This window comes from Dipodomys merriami, unplaced genomic scaffold (assembly GCF_024711535.1).
Source record: "Dipodomys merriami isolate MVZ:Mamm:240054 unplaced genomic scaffold, mDipMer1.0.p SCAF_5, whole genome shotgun sequence".
Taxonomy (NCBI): domain Eukaryota; kingdom Metazoa; phylum Chordata; class Mammalia; order Rodentia; family Heteromyidae; genus Dipodomys; species Dipodomys merriami.
Window position 1 is genome coordinate 76,139,086 of NW_027206068.1, and position 21,606 is coordinate 76,160,691.

Genomic DNA, 21,606 nt, shown 5'->3' on the forward strand with positions numbered 1-21,606 from the left:
TCATTAAAGTGGATTAATAAATAATTCTCACCAGAAGCAATACGAAATGTATACCCACAGCCTAAATTTTTGTCTCTAATACTATTTTCCACTAAAAGAACCAGTGGTACATAGAAGAGTGCCTGATTTCCTACTGGCAGGAAAAATTAAAGATAAGCTTGGAAAAATGCTGTTTCTAAAGGGCAACAAGCTCAGCAAAATTTTGAGGTGTTAATTTAAGAGGACTCAGAAGGAAGAGACTGACAAGAGGTTCCCACTAGTAGAACTATGATAACACTTGAAAATAAATTTGAATTATAATTAACTGGATAATAATTAATTATAATTAAGTAAAACCAGTTTGCAAAGATCTGATTGTGTGGTTCTTGAAGAAAAATGGAATTTCACTTTCCTTCAAGTAACTAGTACTTCATTCAAGTTGGTTTTATTCACACAGAAATTGACAGAGACTAGTAAGTTATCACACCAAAAGACAGACAAGATTTTCTTACTGCAAGTATTAATATACTGGTGTCTCACACCTTATACTCATATACTGTTTTGTAGAATGGGAACTTCTTTGCACAACTACTTAAAGATAATAATAAAAAATGTTAAAAAAATAAACTGATATCTCACAGTCTATAGTTCTATTGCCCCAATAAGCCCTCCTAAACCACCATTGAGGCTGCTCATTTTAATACTCTGATATTGTACACATTAAATGAGTGTGTCAAGAGCAGATTTACAGTAACCTATAAACAACAAGAAGAGGTTAAGATCTTGCAACAAATGAGTTTACTTTTAAATTTGACTAAAACCATATAGAACTCTTCTCTATTTGTACTTATTTGTCAACTGTTGAGCTTTTTGTTTGTTTGGATTTTTTTTGTTGGTCGTGAGCCTTGAACTCAGGGCCTGGAACACTGTCCTTGAGCTTTTTTTGCTCAAGACTGGAGCTCTACCACTTGGAGCCACAGCTTCACTTCTGGTTTTCTGGTGGTTAACTGGAGACAAGAGTTCTCATGGACTTTCCTGCCCAGGCTAACTTCAAACTGCAATCCTCAGGTCTCAGTCTCCTGAGTAGCTAGGATTACAGGTGTGAGTCGCCAGTACCAGGCTTAACTAGTTTTAACCATGGTTCTTCCTCCTTTTCCTCAGTATTCTCTTTGCTCTTCGTACTTATTAAAAACTAGATGGTGAAAAAATATATTTTAAGACAAAGACAGAGCAATGACTAATATACTGGACCTTACTTCACTATAAAAATCCTGTGTGAGCCGGGCGCCGGTGGCTCACGCCTGTAATCCTAGCTACTCAGGAGGCTGAGATCTGAGGATCGCGATTCAAAGCCAGCCCGGGCAAGAAAGTAAGTCCATGAGACTCTTATCTCCAATAAACCACTAGAAAACCGGAAGTGGCGCTGTGGCTCAAGCAGTAGAGCGCTCGCCTTGAGCTGAAGAGTGCAGGGACAGTGCCCAAGCCGAGTTCAAGCCCCACGACAGACACACACACACACACACACAAAAATCCTGTGTGTGCACACGTGTACGCGCACACGTGCGCGCGCACACACACACACACACACACAAATATATGTTGTCTTATAGAGACAACATAAGAAAATCCATTTATGAGGCTTATTACGTATGTGAAAAAAATCTGAAATTCAGTTTTGTGATGATGTTCCAAGGACAGTAGACACTTTAAAAAATCTACATAACGAAAAACCTAAAAATGTGATATTGTTCAGTTATGAACCAAAAGGCTGCTATGTGTCTAAGTACTCTAGAAACTGGGGGACAGTGAAGAAGCCCAATCATCCGGTGATACTAACATTGTACTATGGAGGGTGCACAACAAATAAACTGGGAAAATTCTGCCATATCTGTTAAATGATAGGAAAGAAAGTAGAGCAGAAGAGGTCAGAGGACATTCTCATCATGTTGGAAATGTCATTAAAAGCTTTAAAAGACTTTTGTCTAAGCCAGGCACAGGTGGCTCACACCTGCAATCCTAGCTACTCAGGAATCTGAGATCTGAGGATCGCGGTTCAAAGCGAGCCCAGGCAGTAAAGTCCATGACACTTTTATCTACAATTAAGCACCAGAAAACTGGAAGTGGTGCTGTGGTTCAAGTGGTTAGAGCACTTGCCTTGAGCTGAAGAGCTGAGGGACAGCGCCCAAGCCCAGAGTTCAAGCCCCACAACCAACCAAAAACAAAGTTTTTGTCTAATATATGATATAGAAAAATATACTATAAAAAAATTAATAGAGAATTTAACTTCTATACCTGCATGGGAAGCAAGAAATATTCTTCTCTATTTCTCCCTGTTCTAATCCTGATATAAACCTTTGCTAAAACTTTTAAACTAAGTAATTTTAAATAAATAAAAACTAATGGAACACGGATTCAAGTTTAAATATGACAAATTTACAGAATTTGTACTCCAAAGCTTCGTGTCATCTTCCTACCTTATGTACACCTTATTAGGTAGGAAGATGACACTGGAAGGCTACACACATGTGATGACCATAAAGTATTCTCTGGAAAACTGTGATTCCAAAAGATAAAGTACTTTTAACTTTTCTCTAAAAACAAATTGGATGACATTCTATAAGCATCAAGACATCTGTCAACTTCAGAGGAAAAGCCTAATACTGTCCAAATTCTACCCAACTGTTGAAATATTACCAGACTTTCTCATACACAAATCCTCCAATATGATAATCCCACTGGCAACTTATTACAACACTAGTCTACAAATTCTGTAAGATTCTTTGAATGACATACCCTCTTTTGCAGATGCACAATATACACTAACATGCATAAGGCAATTTAGAAGTCCAGCTGACAGGAAACTGTTTAACCCAGCATCCTATAATAGCGTTTGCTAAATAAATGTATTTTCCATCATATACATATTAACCAAACAAGTTTTAAACAAATACTTGACGATTCAAAATCCAAAAGTATAGCATAAGCTGTTTTGTGTGTGTGTGTGTGTGTGTGTGTGTGTGTGTGTGTGTGTGTGTGTCTGTCTGTCTGTCTGTCTGTCTGTCTGTCTCCAGGTTCTTGAACTCAGAGCCTACGCACTATCCCTGAGCATTTTTGCTTGAGGATAGGGCTCTTACCATATGAGCCATACACAGCTCCACTTCCAGGTTTTTAAGTGGTTTATTAGAGTAAGAATCTCAGGGACTTTCCTGCCTAAGCTGGCTTGGAACCAAGATCCTAAGATCTCAACCTCCTGAGTAACTAGGATCATAGGCATGGGTTACTGACAGCCATTAACTCCTGGACATACTAATACTTCAAATTTTAATTTTGCTTTGATAAAACAGATAGTAAAAGCAATTCTTACTAAATGAAGGCTCAAGGAAAAAATGAGAAACAGAGAACTCAATTTTCACTTTGTCATTAGACTAATATATTAGGCAGAAGAAAGATTTAAACTTTAGTATATGGACAAATGCTAAACTACTACATTGCAAAGTGCAGTACACAGACAAACAAAAATAATATGCTATTTTGGAAATTTTTTGTTTGATACCTGTTTCCACGATAGTTTCTGTTTCTGTCGCCTCCAGCCCATCCATGCTGTCCTCATCTTCCACTGTAGTTTTTCCTCTACTTCGAGGCCTACAGCAAAAATACAAATGCATATAGTTAAATGTTAAATACTTTGTTCTGCACAACTGAGTTTTACTATATAGCCCAGGATGATCTTAACTGACATCTCTACTGCCTGCTGAGTACACAGACATGTAAGTCTTACATATCCACTCCTTGTGACACACCATTTGAAGGCATCTTCCAGCATTTTACCATATCAAATAGTACATCAGATTTATAGTCATTTTCTTCCTTTACCTCAACACTTTATTTATAGTCTAAATGAAACAGACACAAATTAATGTTTTTATGTCATCATATTCACATATTGAAGAATTCATTATTCTGATTTTGCCCCCATTCCTGCTAACTTCCCGTGGCTTCATCTAACTACAATAGTGGCTTTTAAGTAAGTTCTTCACCAGATCCACAAGCCAGAGTACACTTCATCTAATGATATTGAAAATGATGCCCAGACAGAAACATCTATTAAAAGGTCACGTAAGTGATTAGGATACACACTGCCCCCCAAAAAATTTTTTTAATTAAGCATTATCTAATAGTGTCATGTTTCAAGTGTAACAAAATTTAATGCTTAAACACTTCACGAATGTAAAACAAAGGTAAGTCATGGTGAGATTCTCTGAACTAATGCCAATTAAAAAAAAACAACAACTGAACTAATGCCTTAAATTTCTTTACATACTCCTAAATGAGGGATAGAGAGGAAAGGAGAGGGAAGAGAGAGAGGGGTAGAGAAAAGGAGGAAAAAAATGGAAGAACAGGGAGGTTAAGAGGGAGGGAGGAAGGGAGGACCAGAAAAAATATGTAAGATCTGACTAAAGCATTTTTGTTGTGTGTGCCAGTCCTCAGTGTTTACTCAGGACCCAAGCACAGTCCAGGATAGCGCTCTACTGCTTGAGCCACAGCTCCACTTCCAGCTTTTTCTGTGATTAACTGGAGGTAAGAGTCTCAGAGACTTTCCTGCCTGGGCTGGCTTTGAACCATAATCCTCAGATCTCAGCCTCCTGAGTAGCTAAGATTAAAGGGGTGAGCCACCAGCACCCAGCTAAAGAATTTTTTTTTTTGGCTCCGGTCGTGGGGCCTGAACTCTGGGCTTGGGCGCTGTCCCTCAGCTCTTCAGCTCAAGGCTAGCGCTCTACCACTGAACCACCTTCCCAGCCCCAGCTAAAGAATTTTTTAAAGAATCTATTTATTTAGAAACATATAGATCAGCATAGACTAAAGGAGGTAGTAACTAGAAATTCTTCAAATGATCTGTTACAGTAAGGAGAGAAAATAAAAAATTAAGGAGATATTTAATATCATTCTCCTTTATGATTTTTCATAATTACAAATATAAATTTTTTGTTAACTTACATAAATAACACAAGGAAGTTTCATTGCAATAATACCATTGATGCACAGACTATGCTTTGAACGAGTTATATTCCCTTACTCTTCCAATATCTTCCCCTACACCTTTTTCAAAGTGTTTAGTGGGTTTCTTTATAGGTAGAGAGAGAGAGAGAGAGAGAGAGAGAGAGAGAGAGAGAGAGAGAGAGAGAGAGTGTATTGTCCTTCAATCCTCTTCTCTCCCTGTTTGTATCCTGTCCTTTCTGCCTCCCCTTCACTTCTACCCCACAGCTCACCTTTTACATGTATGTACCATTACCATTATAGGTCTACATTCCACATATTTGGCTTGAGCTTGACTTAGCATGATTTCTAGTTCCTTTTCATGCAAATTACGTAACTACATTCTTCTTTGCAATTGAATCATACTCCATATGGTGTAACAGAACAAATTTTTATTATATCCAAGTTTTTGGACATATAAGCTAATTTCACTGCTTGGCCACTGTGAACAATGCTAGATGCACAAGCACCTCCTCCTTGAATGCTGATTTACACTCCTTAAGATATACACTCAGTATGGTAAGGCAGAATTGTAAGCATGTCTCCTTTAAGGTTTTGGTGAACTTTGAGACTGATTTCCATAATGATTATATTCGTTTACATTCTAACCAGCAGTACAGGACAGGGTTCCTTGTTGTTTCCTTGATGATTGCCATTCGGATTAAGGTGACATAAAATAGTCTATGATCTGTATTTACTTTATGGAAAAGGATGTTGACTGTATATTTATTATCCATTTGTTCTGCTTCTGAAAACTGCCCAATTAATTTACCACATACTATGATTACCAGTAATAAATTACTTGGATTACTCTCTTGCTGTCTAATGTTTTGAGTTCTTGTATGCTCTGGTATGCTCTGGATATTAATCCTTTATCTGTTGAATAGCTGATAAGATTTTTCCCCCCATTCTATGGGTTGTCTCTTCATTCTAGCAGGTGTTTCCTTTGAAGTGTAGCTGCTTTTTTGGGGGGAGAGTAGTTCTGGCTTGAACTCAGGCCAGGGCCTGGGCACTGTCCTTGAACTTCTTCTGCTCAAGGCTAGCACTCTACTATTAGAGCCACAGCACCACTTCTGGCTTTTCTGTGTGTATGGTACTGAGAACTGAACCACCAGGCTTCATGCATGCTAGGCAAGCACTCTACTACTAAGCCACATTCCCAGCTCTGTAGAAGCTTTTTAATTTGATGTAGTCCTATTTGTCAATTCATGGTTTTATTTCCTGAGCAACTGGAATGCTATTTAAAAAATAACTACCTATACCTAAGATCTTCCAGAATTTTCCCTTTGTTTTCCTGTAGTTGTAAATTATGAATTGGCTTTTTATTACAGGGTCAAAGTAGGAGGCCAAGTTTCAGTCTTCTGCAAGTAGATAACCAGTTTTCTAGCACCATTTGTGAAAGAGAGTATCTTTTCTCTAATGCATGTTGTTGGCTCCTTTGTCAAAAATCAAATGGCTGTAGCTGTGTGGGCTTTACTTCTATATCGTCTATTAGTTGATATGTCTGCTTTATTTTTATCTTTAATTATTTTTCTTATTGGTCATGGGGCTTGAACTCGGGGCCTGGGCACTGTCCCTGAGCTTTTCTGCTCAAGGCTAGCATGCTACCACTTTGAGCCACAGCGCCACTTCTGGTTTTCTGGTGGCTAATAGGAGATAAAAGTGTCTCACAGACTTTCCTGCCCTGGCTGGCTTCGAACCATGATCCTTAGATCTCAACCTCCTGAGTAGCTAGGATTACAGGTGTGAGCCCCCAGTGTCCAGCTTCTTTTACTTATTTTTAATAGCTTATTATCTTTAACTAGTTGTATAAAAGTTGCCATTTACAAAGCAGTTTATGGCCGGGCACCAGTGATTCACACCTGTAATCCTAGCTACTCAGGAGGCTGAGATCTGAGGATCATAGTTCGAATCCACCTGGGTGGGAAAGTCTGTAAGACTCTTATCTCCAATAAAACACTCAGAAAACCAGAGGTGGCGCTCTGGCTCAAGTGGTAGAGCACTAGCCTTGAGCTGAAGAGCTGAGGGACAGTGCCCAGGCCCAGAGTTCAAGCCCTGTGACCAACCAAAAAAAAAAAAAAAAAGAAAGAAAGTTTATAAACACAATGTATCTTTTTTTTTTTTTTTTTTGGTTGGTCGTGGGGCTTGAACTCTGGGCCTGGGCACTGTCCCTCAGCTCTTCAGCTCAAGGCGAGCGCTCTACCACTTGAGCTACAGCGCCACTTCCGGTTTTCTGGTGGTTTATTGGAGATAGGAGTCTCACGGTCTTTCCTGCCCGGGCTGGCTTTGAACCGCGATCCTCAGATCTCAGCCTCCTGAGTAGCTAGGATTACAGGCGTAAGCCACCAGCGCCCGGCTCCACAATGTATCTTGAATAATGTCATCCCTTCAACATTCTCAATGAGCCCTCCCAAATATTCCTTCCCTCACTTTTCTTAATTTTGAATTTTTTTTTTTTCCTGGTCACAGGGCTTGACTGGGCCAGGGCACTGTCCCTGGGCTCTTTTTGCTCAAGGCTGGCAATCTACCACTTGAGCCATAGCTCCACTTCAGGCTTTTTCTGTGATTAACTGGAGATAAGTCTCACGGACTTTCCTGCCTGAACTGGCTTCAAACAGTAATCCTCAGATCTCAGCTTCCTGAGTAACTAGGATTACAGGCCTGAGCTCCTAGCCCCCAGCTTAATTTTGAATTCTTGACTGCATTCTTCCCCTCTTCTTATTCATCTATACCTTTCTCCTTGACCTGACTATCCACCCTTTTTTCAAGTACCCATTTCCTGGTATTCATTTTGTTGAACTCTGACTCTGTCTTCTAAGGAATTACACTATTTGAATTCTACTTTGAATTGATCATATTTCCGTTAGTATATGTCTACTTTAGTGTCAGTGCCACATTATATTCTATTATATTTGAAATCTTGTCCCTCAGCTCTTCATCTCAAGGATACCACTTGAGCCACAGCGCCACTTCCGGCTTTTTTTCATTTTGCTTATGTGGTACTGAGGAATCTACCACTGAGCCACCTTCCCAGCGGTAGAGCGCTTGCCTTGCATGCCTGAGGCCCTGGGTTCGATTCCTCAGCACCACATAATCAAAAAGAAAAAAGCTGGAAGTGGCACTGTGACTCAAGTGGTAGAGCGCTAGCCTTGAGCTGAAGAGCTGAGGGACAGCGCCCAGACCCAGAATTCAGGCCCCACGACCGGACCCCCCCCCCCCCAAAAAAAAAACTATTATGAATGGAATTTTTTCCTGACTTGTTTTCCAGTCCTTTGTTGCTGTTATGGAGAAAAGCCACTGGGGTTTTTTCTTGGTGGTGGTGGTCATGGGGCCTGGGCTCTGTCCCTGAGCTCTTTTGCTCAAGACTACTACTCTACCACATTGAGCCACTTCTGGTTTTCTGGTGGTTAATTGGAGATAAGAGTCTCGCAGACTTTCCTGCCCAGGCTAGCTCTGAACCACAATTCTCAGATCTCAAGCCTCCTGAGGAGCTAAGGTTACAGGTGTGAGCCATTGGTGCCTGGCATTGATACTGGTTTTTGTTTATTAATTTTGCGTCCTGTCTATTTGCTGTTTATTATTACTTACAACCTCTACCACAACTAGGACTTTTTCATATTATCTTTGACACCCTTTAAATATAAGTCATATCATCTGGAAATAGGGATAATTGAGCTCTTCCTTCCTATCTGAATCTGCTTTTTTTTTTTAATTCCCTTGTTGCTCTGGCTAGAAACTCAATAGTATACTGAGTAACAGTGAGGAGTGTGGACACTTTCATCTCACTCCTGACTTTAAACAAAAGAATTCCAGATTTTTCTTTTTTAATATGATGTTAGCTACAGGTTTGTCATAAATACTTGTGTTAAAGCAAGTTCCTTTAATTCAGTTTCCGATCTTTTATCATAAAAGGATATAGAATTTTCTATACATTCATTCTAAAACAATATCTGTATCCGTGAGATGTGTTTCATATAGAAAACAAGATTTTTTTTTTTTTTTTTTTGCTTAAACTGGGGCTTAAACTCAGGGCCTGGGCACTGTCCCTGAGCTTCTTTTGGCTCACGGATAGCGCTCTACCACTTGAGCCACAGCACCACTTCCAGCTTTTTCTGCTTATGCGGTACTGAGAAATCAAACCCAGGGCTTCATGAATGCTAGCTAGGCAAGCACTCGATCACTAACTAAGCCACATTCCCAGACAGAAATTTATTTCTTGTAGGCAACAAATGGTCAGTCCTTGTTTTTAAATCCAACCTGTTGGCGCTGAGAAGGTGCTGGCTCAGTGGTAGAGTGCTTGCCTTGATGCATGAGGCTCTGGGTTCCATTCCCAAGCACCACATAAGCAGAAAAAGCCAGAAGTTGGGCTGAGCCTCAAGTGGTAGAGTGCTGTTCTACAGCTGAAGAGCTGGGGGACAGTGCGCAAGCCCAGAGTTCAGGCCCCACAACTGACTGACAAATAAATAAATAAATAAATCCAACCTGTTACCCAATATCCTTTGATTGAAGAACTGAGATCACTAACATTCAGTGTTAATACTGAAAGGTATATAGTATTTTCTGCTACTTTTGCTATTTTGTGAGATGTTTGCCTCTTTTGTAATGTTTATCTGCTAATCCATTTGCCACTGGAATGCATTCTTTCCTACATTTTCCTGGTTGTCTTTATCTTCTTTTAAGCATTTTTGGCAGTGATGGCATCTGGTGGTCATGAATTCCTTTAGATTTTGTTTATGATGGAAGGTTTCCATTTCTCCTCCAACTATGAAGGGTAGGCTTTGGTAGATACATCAATCTAAGTTGACAGTTTTCTTTCAGAGCTTGAAATGCATCGTTATCCTAGCTTTCATTTAAAAGTTCTGAAAAAAAATCTGCTTTTATTTTGATAGGTTTGCTTTATATGTGACTTGTCACTTCTCTCCTGGAGTTTCTTTGTTCTGTGTACTATCCTAACTGTAGTATGTCTAGGAATGTTTCTTTTCTCATCTTAACTGTTTTGTTGTTCTCAAAGCCTCCAGTATCAGAGTGACTTTCTCTTTCTCAACACTGAGGATAGTTTGTGCTATTGTTGTGCTGAATGTATGTTCTATGGCTTTAGCTTGTATCTCTCATATTCTTGTACTTGTGAGTTTGGCCTTTTTATGGTTACCGAGAAGTCTTGTTTGATTTTTTTTTTGTTTGTTTGTCTTTATCTGACTGATGTAAATGCTCTTTGTTTTTGACCCCTATTACTCTATTTTCAACTTGCTCCATTAAAATCTTATTTTCATTTCCAGAATCAATTTGCTATCAAGATTTCTCCATAGGGGACAGTGGGGGGGGGGGGGGGAAGGTAAAAAAATAAAAAAGATTTCTCCATAGTTATCATATTCTTCATATCTTCCATTGCCTTCCTTATTTTTTTTTATTCAGCTACTTATTTTATTCAGTCTTTGAATTTATTCCAATCCTTATACATGTCCCCTTTAATCTCACTGATTACACTTATTACTACTTGTTTGAGTTTGCTGTTTGAAATTTACTATTATTCGAGGCCTTTATTGTGGAGTTGTTCCAATTTTGAAAGAGACACGTTATCTTATGTTTTCAGGTTCTTTGTGTTTCTACATTGGGATTTATGAATCTGAAGTCAAGTTCTTGGTTGGAAATTATAATTATCTAGAGCTTTTCAGTTGTTTTTCTCTCTTCGGATTTTTCTCCTATCCTTGGATTAGGAACTGTATCATATATTATCATATATTTGGGAAATGTATCATATCATTGATATACCAAATACAAATATATATATATATATATGTATATATCATTGGAATTTTTCTTTCTGATCAGCGGACCAGTTTATCAATATTGTGCCTTTTCAAATTTTTCATATTTCAGTTATGTCTTCCTTATTGTTCCTCACTGGCTTCTCATATGTGACTATTCTGGCACGTCAATCTCATCTTCCTGAACGCAAATAGAATGGTCCAGTTTGTCAAACTCTAGTCAGTGGACAATTTCTATGCTTGAACAGCAAAATGGGTGGGGAAACATAGCAAGAAGTCATGTTTTTTCCTTTTTATTTATTTTTTGGGGGTGAGGGAGATGGTCGTGGGCCCTGAACTCTGGGCTCAAGGCAAGCCTTCTACCACTTGAGCCACAGTACCACTTCTGGTTTTCTGGCAGTTAATTGGAGATAAGAGTCTCATGGATTTTCCTGCCCAGGCTGGCTTTGAACCGTGATCCTCATATCTCAGCCTCCTTGGTAGCTAGGATTACAGGTGTGAGCCACCAGCACCCAGCAAGAAGTCATCTTTAAAAGGAGATAAAAACATATTAAAGCTGGGCACCGGTGGCTCACACCTGTAATCCTAGCTACTTAGGAGGCTGAGATCTGAGGATCATGGTTCAAAGCCAACCTGGGCAGGAAAGTCTATGACACTTTATGCTCCAATTAACCTCCAGAAAACTGGAAGTGGCGCTGTGGCTCAAGTGGTAGAGTACTTGCCTTCAGATGAAGAGCTGAGGGACAACATCCAGGCCCAGAGTTCAAGCCCCATGACTGACAAAATATATCTATATCTATACATTAAAATGGCTGATACATATTTTAATATTTCAACTTTGGTTCAGGGGAGTGGTGGTATTGAAATTTGAACTCAAGACCTGGCACCTAAGTTGGCACATTACCACTTGGGCTATGCTGCCTTTTGTCCTCACTTGTTTTTGAGACAGTCGTACTTCCCAGCCAGATGTGCCCCTGAGCCACTCTCTGCCTACCTTATTTATTTTTGGTGTCAGTCATGGAACTTGAACTCAGGACCTGGGTGCTGCCCCTGAGCTTTTGTGCTAAGAGTCTCATGGACTTTCCTGCCCAGACTGGCTCAAATCTTGGTCCTCAGATATCAGCCTCCTGAGTAGCTATGATCAGATGTGCAAGCCAGAGGCGCTTGGCAACTTTAGACATCCCATCTTTGCCAGCAGTCGCCTGTCCTCTGGAGATGGAGTCTCCTCACACTTTCTTGCCAGACAGGTCAGAAATCTCAAACTTCCCAAGGTCAGCTTCCCACATATCTTAGGCTAAGAGGTACATCACTTTGCTCAACTATAGGCTCAATGAGGGTCTCTCAAACTTTTCTGCCAAAGCTGCCCGCAAACAATTGTCCCTAACTCAAGCTTCCAAGTAAGTAGGATTGCAGCAGGCATGAGCCACTGATGCCAGGTTTGATTCAGTGTTTTTTAATGGAACTGCATGGTCCAATTATAAACATGAAAGTTGTTGCAACTGGGTTTTCTTTTATTTTCCCTATCCCCTACCCCTTTCATTTTGGTTTCCTTTATTACAAAGAATTTGTGTATGTGTGAGTGCAAGTGTGCATGTGTATGTGTCAGCCCAGGAACTTAAACTCAGGGTCTGGGTGCTGTCCATGAGCTTTTTATGCTTAAGCCTAGGGCTCTACCACTTGATCCCCAGCTCCACTTCTGGATTTTTGGTGGTTAATCGGAAATAAGGCTTTCTTAGGCTTTCTTGCTCAGGCTATGGCTTTGAACCATGATCCTTATATCTCAGCCTCCTGAGTAATTAAGCTCACAGGTATGAGCCACCAGCACCTGGCTGTTACAAGGAAATTTAAAGTAAAGGAATCACATCAAATCTATTTAAGGAAGTTTACTACCAAAATTTATTGTTTCACATTAATATAAGAAGACAAACTAATTGGAGATCATAGTAACAGATAAGGTTTGCACTTAGGGAGTTTAAAGAGGGTTCAAAATTGCCCTCTAGCAACAAATGACTAGAAAAGCAGTTCTATCAGACACTGGAAAACAGGATAGGTTTGCAATCCTTAAGCAAGAAACAAACAATGAGAGCCCTTCCTATGCATAGATCAACTGCATATTTACATATGTCTTCATATAAATTGATTATATTAAGTTACATATTCAAATTTTATATAAATTATACTATAATATATAAACACATCTATGATAAAAATATTAACATGATTTTATAAAAATTAGGTTTTACAAATAATCTGCATACTTATACACATAGCACAGATGAACCAGAGACTGGCAATCATACAGAAATGAAAAGTCATACATCATCAGGAAGGTTAGGCTTTGTGGAAGAGGTACTAAAGAAAATTAACAGATATCTGTATTAGGGCAACCCAGGTCTGTGTGTATATGGTATGAAATTGTGTAAAGCTACTCAAGAACTTTCCCAAAGAGGAAAATTCCAGAAGAGACAACAGTGTTTCCTCTAGGCACAGTGACAAGCTCTCACTACATGTAACACATTCAGACTGGAGAAAGACTCAAAGTGGAATCCAATGAGATCAAGAACCACACCTAAAAGAGGTAACAAATCTCAACACAAATCAAATAGTTTATAAATAACACAACTTCTGGGCAGAAAGGAAATCAACACTTGCTCAAAGTTTACAAGAAAATCTAGATCTCAACACACGAAAAAATCACTATGGGGCTGGGAAGGTGGCTTAGTGGTAGAGCGCTTGCCTTGCATGCTTGAGGCACTGGGTTCAATTCCTCAGCACCACATAAGCAGAAAAAAAAAGCCGGAAGTGGCGCTGTGGCTCAAGTGGTAGAGCGCTAGCCTTGAGCTGAAGAGCTGAGAGACAGCACCCAGGCCCCAGAATACAAGCCCCACGATGAACAAAAAAAAAGATTCATCATCTACAAAATGACAAAAATAAGACTTCATCGTTCTTCTCATATGAAACTACATCAGCCAAAAGAAACAAAAACTAATGTTGGAGGGAAAATTTAAAAATACTGTAAACAGTGAACATTTAATAAATTTAACAAAAATAGCATCCTTCAAAACTAACTATGAACTAAAAACTGTTTCAAACAAATGCTGAACAAGCCTTCACTACAAATACACTAAGGAAATTCTTCAGACAAAACCAAAACAGTACCCCCAATCAAATTCTGAATTATGCAACAAAATAAATGATAGGAATATGGATGTCAATTTAAAAGAATTGTTCTCTCTTTTTTTTTTTTTTTTAAGGTGGGTGCTGGTCATGGAGCTTGAACTCAGGGCCTGAGTGCTGTCCCTGAGCTTTGTTTGCACACACTTTCAGTCTTTTGGATTAATGGGAGAAAAGAGTCTCATGAACTTTCCTGCCCATATTGGCTTGAACCTTGATCTTCAGATCTCAACCTCCTAAGGAGCTAAGATTTCTGTTATGAGCCACCAGCACCCAGCTCACATCATCTGAGAATATGGGCAAACACAAAAGACACAAAAGGCTTTAACAAGAACACTAGCAACACAAGTAAGGTTTAGCTCAGAAATGCAACATGCGGGCTGGAAATGTGGCTTAGTTAGTGGTAAAGTGCTTGCCTAGCATGCATGAAGCCCAGGGTTCGATTCCTCAGTACCACATAAAAAATAAAGGGGATAGAAAAAAAAAAAAAAAAAAGAAATGCAATACATGTGTTCAATATTCAAATGGCAATAAATGTAAATCGTAGGTCAGTGAACCAGACCAAACTCCAGAAATCATATCCAGCCTGTACCTAATTTGTAATTTTATTGCAACAAAGTCAAATACACTTGCTTATGTACTCTCTGCATATGTTTTCATTCTAACACAGCAGATGCGAATACTTGCAACACAGACCATGTTGCCAACAGAGCCTAAATAAACTATTTACTATCTGACTCCTGTGCAGACATAAATGTAGGAGTTCATAACCACTAGATATACCTAAAAAGATGCTAAGGAGAGTTCATCAAATCAAACTAAAAAGACAGAAATTAACATGAAAGCATAAAACTCATTGTAAAGAAAATAATACCACCATCTTCACAATATTACTGTAATTCATCACATACAACTTGAATCATATACAACTCCGCTATAGAAGTTAAAAAGAGGGGCTGGGAAGGTGGCTCAGTGGTAGAGTGCTTGCCTTGCATGCATGAGGCCCTGGGTTCGATTCCTCAGCACCACATAAGAAAAAAGAAAAAAGCCGGAAGTGACGCTGTGGCTCAAGTGGTAGAGAGCTAGCCTTGAGCTGAAGAGCTGAGGGACAGCGCCCAGGCCCAGAGTTCAGGCCCCACAACCGGACCCCCCCCCAAAAAAAAAAAGAAGTTAAAAAGATGGGGGCTCAGAAGGTGGCTCAGTGGTAGAGTGCTTGCCTTGCTTGCATGAGGCCTGGGTTCCGTAAGTACCACATAAGCAGAAAAAGCCGGAAGTGACGCTGTGGCTCAAGTGGTAGAGTGCACTAGCCTTGAGCTGAAGAACTGAGGGACAGCGCCCAGGCCCAGAGTTCAGGCGCCACAACCCCCCCCCCAACACACACACAGGCCCAGAGTTCAGGCCCCACAACCCCCCCCAACACACACACACACACACACACACACACACACACACACACACACACACACACACACACACACACACACACACACACACACACACACACACACACACACACACACACACACACACACGAAAGAAAAGTTAAAAAGATGGCTTACTCCTGCAATCCTAGTTACTCAGTAGGCTGAGATCTGAGGAACCTAATTCAAAGCCACTTGGGCCAGGAAAGTCAGTGACACTCTTCTCTACAATTAACCAGTAAAAGCCAGAACTGGAAATGTGGCTAAAATGGTAGAGTGCTAGCTTTGAATGAAGAAGGTCAAGGCCAGCCAACAGGCCCTGAGTTCAAACCCCTAGAACCAGTGGAGAGGAAATAGAAGTTAATTTTTTTAAAACTGGTTAATGTAGACATAACTCAGAGGAAGAACATCCATATAGCTAGAACAAGGTCCTGAACTCAAACCCCAGAACTACAGACAGAAAGCCTATAAAGTACAACTTATTAGTAACATAAAAGGTTGTGAGGCAACATTATAAGTAGTTCTAGCATGTGTGACATTATCATTTTAAAACTGTAAGGCTTATGCAAGCTTTATGGTAATCACAAAAGAAAAACTTGTATTTGATACACAAAAGATAAAGTACTCAATACATATAAATACCAAAAAAAAAAAAAACCACCATCAAATCACAAAGGAAACCAGCAAAAAGAATTGAACAGTTATTAAAAAAAATTAGAAACAATTACCAAACTGGATATTGTAACTCCTTACCTATCAATAATTATTTTAAATGGGAATGAATTAAATTCTCCAATCACAAAACACAAGTGGCTAATTAGAATTATAATTTCTATTATAATTTGTATTTGTAATTATAATTCCTATTTGGGGGAAAATGTCATTGGAATTTTGGTAAGGATTATATTGAATTCATAGACCACTTTTCAAATATGAATAAAGAAAATCTTTCTAGAAGATTCAAAAATGCAATGCTCACAGTAAAAAAAAAAAAATTAACTTCACAAAGCATAAACAGCATAGGATTCTGACTAGAAAACACAGAGGAGCAGAGTGGGGAAGGGAGAGGAGAAAGATAATTTAGGTAGCAGAGTAATTTGGAAGGTTGCAAAAAGCATTGGGATCAGTTACACATTAAAAAAAATAGCCTTGTCCGGTATGCTGGTGACTCACACCTATTCTAGCCACTGAGGAGGTTGAGATCTGAGGATCCGGATTGAGAGCTGGTTTAGGCCAACAAATCTCCATTGGAAATGGAAGTGTGTGCTTAAGCGATAGAGTGCCAGCCAGGAATGGAAAAGTTGAGCCAGAGTGCAAGGGCCTGGGTTCAATGCCCAGTACTTGACACCAAGACAGGACAACCTCACAAGTGTACGTACCCAAAGACAAAACAGAATGTGCGGAATTCATTCCATGAACCTTCACCAGTCACAAAACTAAGCTTTGTTCTCTTTTGAATTCACAGATATTCATTTATTGAGTAAATATTTGTGCATGCTAAACACTGTTTTATGCACACCAATATCTTATTTAGTGGTTGCTGCTATTCTGTAACCCTGGAAGAGTAATTTTAATGGGGAGAAGAGGTTGCTCCCCAGGAGTTATTAGGCAATATCTGACAACATTTTTGTTTTTTGTTTTTTGCTTATGTGGTGCTGAGGAATCGAACCCAGGGCCTCATGCATGCAAGGCAAGCACTCTACCACTGAGCCACCTTCCCAGCCCCTGACAACATTTTTGGTTGTCACCACATTAAACATTCTACAATGCACAGGCCAATTTCATCCCAAGGAAATTAGCTAGCCCCAAATGTCAACAAGTGTCGAAGTGGAAAAACCTTTCATGTTAATTCTTTTATATCTCTATTTCTATGCTATAAATGAGGACTTAAATTGGCTTAACACATGTACAATAACAGTTTAATAATTTGATTATTAGTGGGACTAATGGTACCATGAATTTTGAGATTTTTAAGAAATTATATGAGGCTGGGAAGGTGGCTCAGTGGTAGAATGCTTGCCTTGCATGCATAAGGCCCTGGGTTCGATTCCTCAGCACCACATAAGCAGGAAAAGCTGAAAGTGGCAATGTGGCTCAAGTGGTAGAGTGTGCTCACCTTGAGCTGAAGAGTTGAGGGACAGCACCCAGGCCCAGAGTTCAGGCCCCACAACCAGCCAAAAATAAAAAGAAATTATATAAATTATGTTTATTCTATAATAACTTTTAGAATAGAAACTATCTTCCCCTCCTGGCTGCTACAGTTCTCAGAAACTTAGGATAAAAGCTTCAAATAATGCTTAATTACTCCTTTTTGAGGTCTTTATAACAGTTAATCACCACATTGTACAAGTCCTTTCCATAAAGATGTTTACAAGAAGCTGGGTGGTTCATGCCTGTAATCCTAACTACTCAGGAGGCTCTATGGATCACAATTCAAAGCCAACCAAGGCAAGAAAGTCCATTGTGACTCTTATCTCCAATTAACCACCAGAAAAACTGTTAGTGGTGTCCTGGCTCAAAGTGGTAGAGCACTGGCCTTGAGCAAAAAGAGCTCAGGGGTGGCATCCAATCCCTGAGTTCAAGCCCTATGTCTGACCAAAAAAACAAACAAACAAACAAAAAAAAAAGCCTACAAGGACTCAGCCCAACCCTCTGCATTCTGAAACCATTACCTGAAATATTATTAAATGGTGTCTCCAGCTGCCTTACCAACCCTACATGTTCCACCAGCTCAGAAATCCCAAAGGTTGCCTACAACTGACCAAAAAGGAATCCAATTCTGGAAAACTGACTCTGAAGGCCTATTTGTTTATTTTAACAATGACCACAGTCTGTATTTCCAACTTTTCCCCATTGTTCCTCTCAGGAACAGTGTTTTCCTTCTGAATGACTTATTCTGAAATACACCAACAACAAATTTTCCATATCAGAGAAATAAAAGCCATTTAAATTCCATGTGGAAAGTGAACTATGCAACTTGTGAACAGGGATGAGGGAGAAAACTGGGGGAAAGAAAAGGAAGGGGTGGCATTGTTCAAAAAAAATAGATGTATGGCTAGGCCCCTGTAATCTCAACCTGTAGGGTGAGATCTGAGGATCATGGCTCAAAACCAGCCGGGCAGGAACGTCCCTGAGACTCTTATCTCCAATGAACCACCAGAAAACCAGAAGTGGCGCTATAGCTCAAGTGGTAGAGCATACATCTTGAGTTGAAGAGCTCAGGGACAGCACCCAGGCCCAGAGTTCAAGCCCTGCAACAGACAAATAAAAAAATAAACGTACTATTTATTACTTGACTTATGAAATGGTAACCCCCCTCTCTACAACACTTTAATAATAACAATAAAATTATATTTAAAAATAAATAAGTAAATCCTATATCCTTTTTTAAAAAATTAAGCTTCAGACAGATAAAAGAGGGACCAACTTACAGGGAAAGCAATGAGACTACCCCTTGGTTAGCTCACAATCCCCACCTGGAAACACGTGTCTCCAGCCCTCCAAGCCTCTCCTTCCCTCAAACCCACTGCCCTTGACATACTTTTCACAACACTCTACACTCACTGCTACAACCACCTGCCCATTCCCACCCAAACATTTGTGTCTCCCAAGCTATTTTCTTAATTTAAAGATAAACTTGTTGAGCTGGGTACTGGTGGCTCACACCTGCAATCCTGGCTACTCAGGAGGCTCTGATCTGAGGATCACAATTCAAAGCCAGCCCCGACAGGAAATAATCCATGAGGCTCTTATCTCCAAGTAACCATCAAAGAAACTGAAGTAGAACTATGGCTCAAAGTGGGAGAGTGCTAGCTTTGTTAAGCAAGAAAAGCTCAAGGACAGTGCCCAGGCCTTGAGTTCAAGCTCCAAGACAGGACCTTCCCCACCCCCACCCCCCCAAAAAAGGAATGCTAATCCTCATCACCACTTGCAGACCTCTAGCCACCTTCCAGGCACTGTTGGGTATGTGGGCAGACTGGTGCTCTTTCTTTCCTTCTGGTCATGTAGCTAGTTAGGCTGTTTCCCAACTCTCCTTCCATGTGACTGAGTTCTAGACAAGGAAATGTGTGCAAAAGTGACAGAAGCCTCCAAACAACTCCCAGGCTCCATCCCAAAACCTCGCAGGCAAGCAGTCCTCTCCTCTGCATGCAACTTCCAGTCTCAAGTGCAAGACAGGAGGGTAAGCCTCAGTCCCAGAAGGTCTTTACTGTTAGGTGTGATGAGTCGCTGAGATTTTGGCCTGACTTCACTGTGGCTTCTTGTAAGGACAGCAAACATACTATATTAGGTAGGCCCTACAACTCCTTTTTTTTGTTAGTCATGGGGCTTGAATTTAAGGCCTAGGTGCTGTCCTGAGCTTCCTATGCTCAATGCTAGTGTTCTACCACTTGAACCACAGAGCCATTTCCATTTTTTTTTAGTAGTTTATGGGAGATAAGAGTCTCACAGACTTTCCTGCTCAGACTGGCTTGGAACCGTGATCCTCAGGTCTCAGCCTCTTTGATTACAGGCGTGAGCCAGCAGCACCCAGCTTAACAGCTCCATTTTATTTTCCTCTTTATTTCTCATCTTAAATACAGTTACATTCTGAAGTAGTTGAGTATTAGAGGCTCAACATGTCAACTTGGGGGGATTAATTTAAGCTCAAACTCTCTCCCCTACCTTTAGATTTGCTGGTTGCTTTATCTATGTATTTTCAACAATATTTCCTGTCCATATAGCTGCAGGCCATGAATTTATATGATTAGGGATACTGCAATTAATCTATTTGTACTTTCTGTAAACAGCACACATATGAACAAAAAACCCCAGAAAACCATAGAACTGTTGGAGAACGGAGAAGTGAATGAATGTGGTCGAAAAATCATGACATAGTGTGTTTGTGTGTATACAAACAATGTATTAAAGCCTATGGGCTGGGAAGGTGGCTCAGTGGTAGAGCGCTTGCCTTGCAATGCATGAGGCCCTGGGTTTGATTCCTCAGCACCACATAAGCAAAAGAAAAAGCCGGAAGTGGCACTGTGGCTCAAGTGGTAGAGCGCTAGCCTTGAGCTGAAGAGCTGAGGGACAGCGCCCAGGCCCAGAGTTCAGGCCCCATGACCGGCAAAAAAAAAAAAAAAACTGTCCTGAAGGAGTTTTAGACAGAGAGACTAGCACACGTAAAAGCAAAAGAATTTGAATGGGTTGGTAAGTGGGTGATACGACAAAAGTCATCCAGAGAAGTACCCAGGGTGAGCCCCCAAACAGATGAGGTGGAGCTGGGAAATGGAATCAGACTAGAGTTTCCCAAATGTCTATTCTGCTGTTAGTGTGAAGGGAGAGTGGAAGTAGTTGGGGACTGATAGCAGAGAGGGGTGTGATGTAGCCTCAAAGAAGATGCACTAGGGAATGAGGAGGGCAACAGATTAAAAAGAGGCTTCAGAAATAAGATTAATGGAGTCACTGAGGGTATGGAAGAAACCAACAGGTTTGATATTTCTAAGTGGATGTAACAAGGTCAGGAGAAGCCAGAAGATGACAGACCTAGTTTGGAGTTTTTGAGTGTAAAGTTACCTCTACCGCTTGCCCCCCTCCCCGGTGTCCTGCCCAAGTGTGGAGGGCTAAGTTCTCTATGACCAGAATCCTCTGAAGCAAGGGCAAACTAAACCTTCCTCCTTCTTGTTGTGGTCAGGTATTCTGGTCACAGAGATGAAAAACGTTAACTACCACGGACTGAAAAATTGTAAATAAATTCAGATAAACTTGGCATTTGAATGAAGCTGAAATTCAATTTCAGATGAAATCAAATCTGATTGACAAATCTGAATTATTAATCTCTTCACAATTAAAAAAAGTTTTATGCAAATAATGCCACTGTTACCAAGGGGAAAATCCTTGTGAACAGTCTTGAGTTGATATGGACACTTTTCATTTTTCCTCCTTTTTTCCTTTTTAATTTTTTTCAGACAGAGTCTAGCTGTGTTGCCTATGCTGGCCTCAAATTAGATACCCTTGTTGCATGAACTACCTGAGGGCTGGGATTATAAATGTGCACTACCTTGCCCAAGCTAGCGTATATATGCTTTGAATTTTTGTTTTTAAAATTACCTCTTGTAGTACATAGGGATTTCAATGCAGTACATCAGTTTTTAATTACCATACATCTTGATCAAGCCACTTAGGCTTTTAACATCTTCAAAGATTGTAAGACCAGGTAGTAGACTGAGATTTTTTTTTTTAGTAGATCGAGATTT

The 21,606-nt window shown here is 40.1% G+C and overlaps 1 protein-coding gene across 11 annotated transcripts in view; it reads right to left on the reverse strand.

Moving 5' to 3' along the window:
- Positions 1-21,606, reverse strand: part of Kmt2c (lysine methyltransferase 2C) — a 237,609-nt gene that overhangs the window by 176,793 nt on the left and 39,210 nt on the right. For all 11 annotated transcript variants that reach the window (XM_069997142.1, XM_069997141.1, XM_069997133.1 and 8 more), the window contains exon 2: positions 3,533-3,621. In XM_069997142.1, coding sequence (XP_069853243.1) covers positions 3,533-3,621 — 89 coding nt within the window. The remainder of the gene's footprint in view (positions 1-3,532; positions 3,622-21,606) is intronic.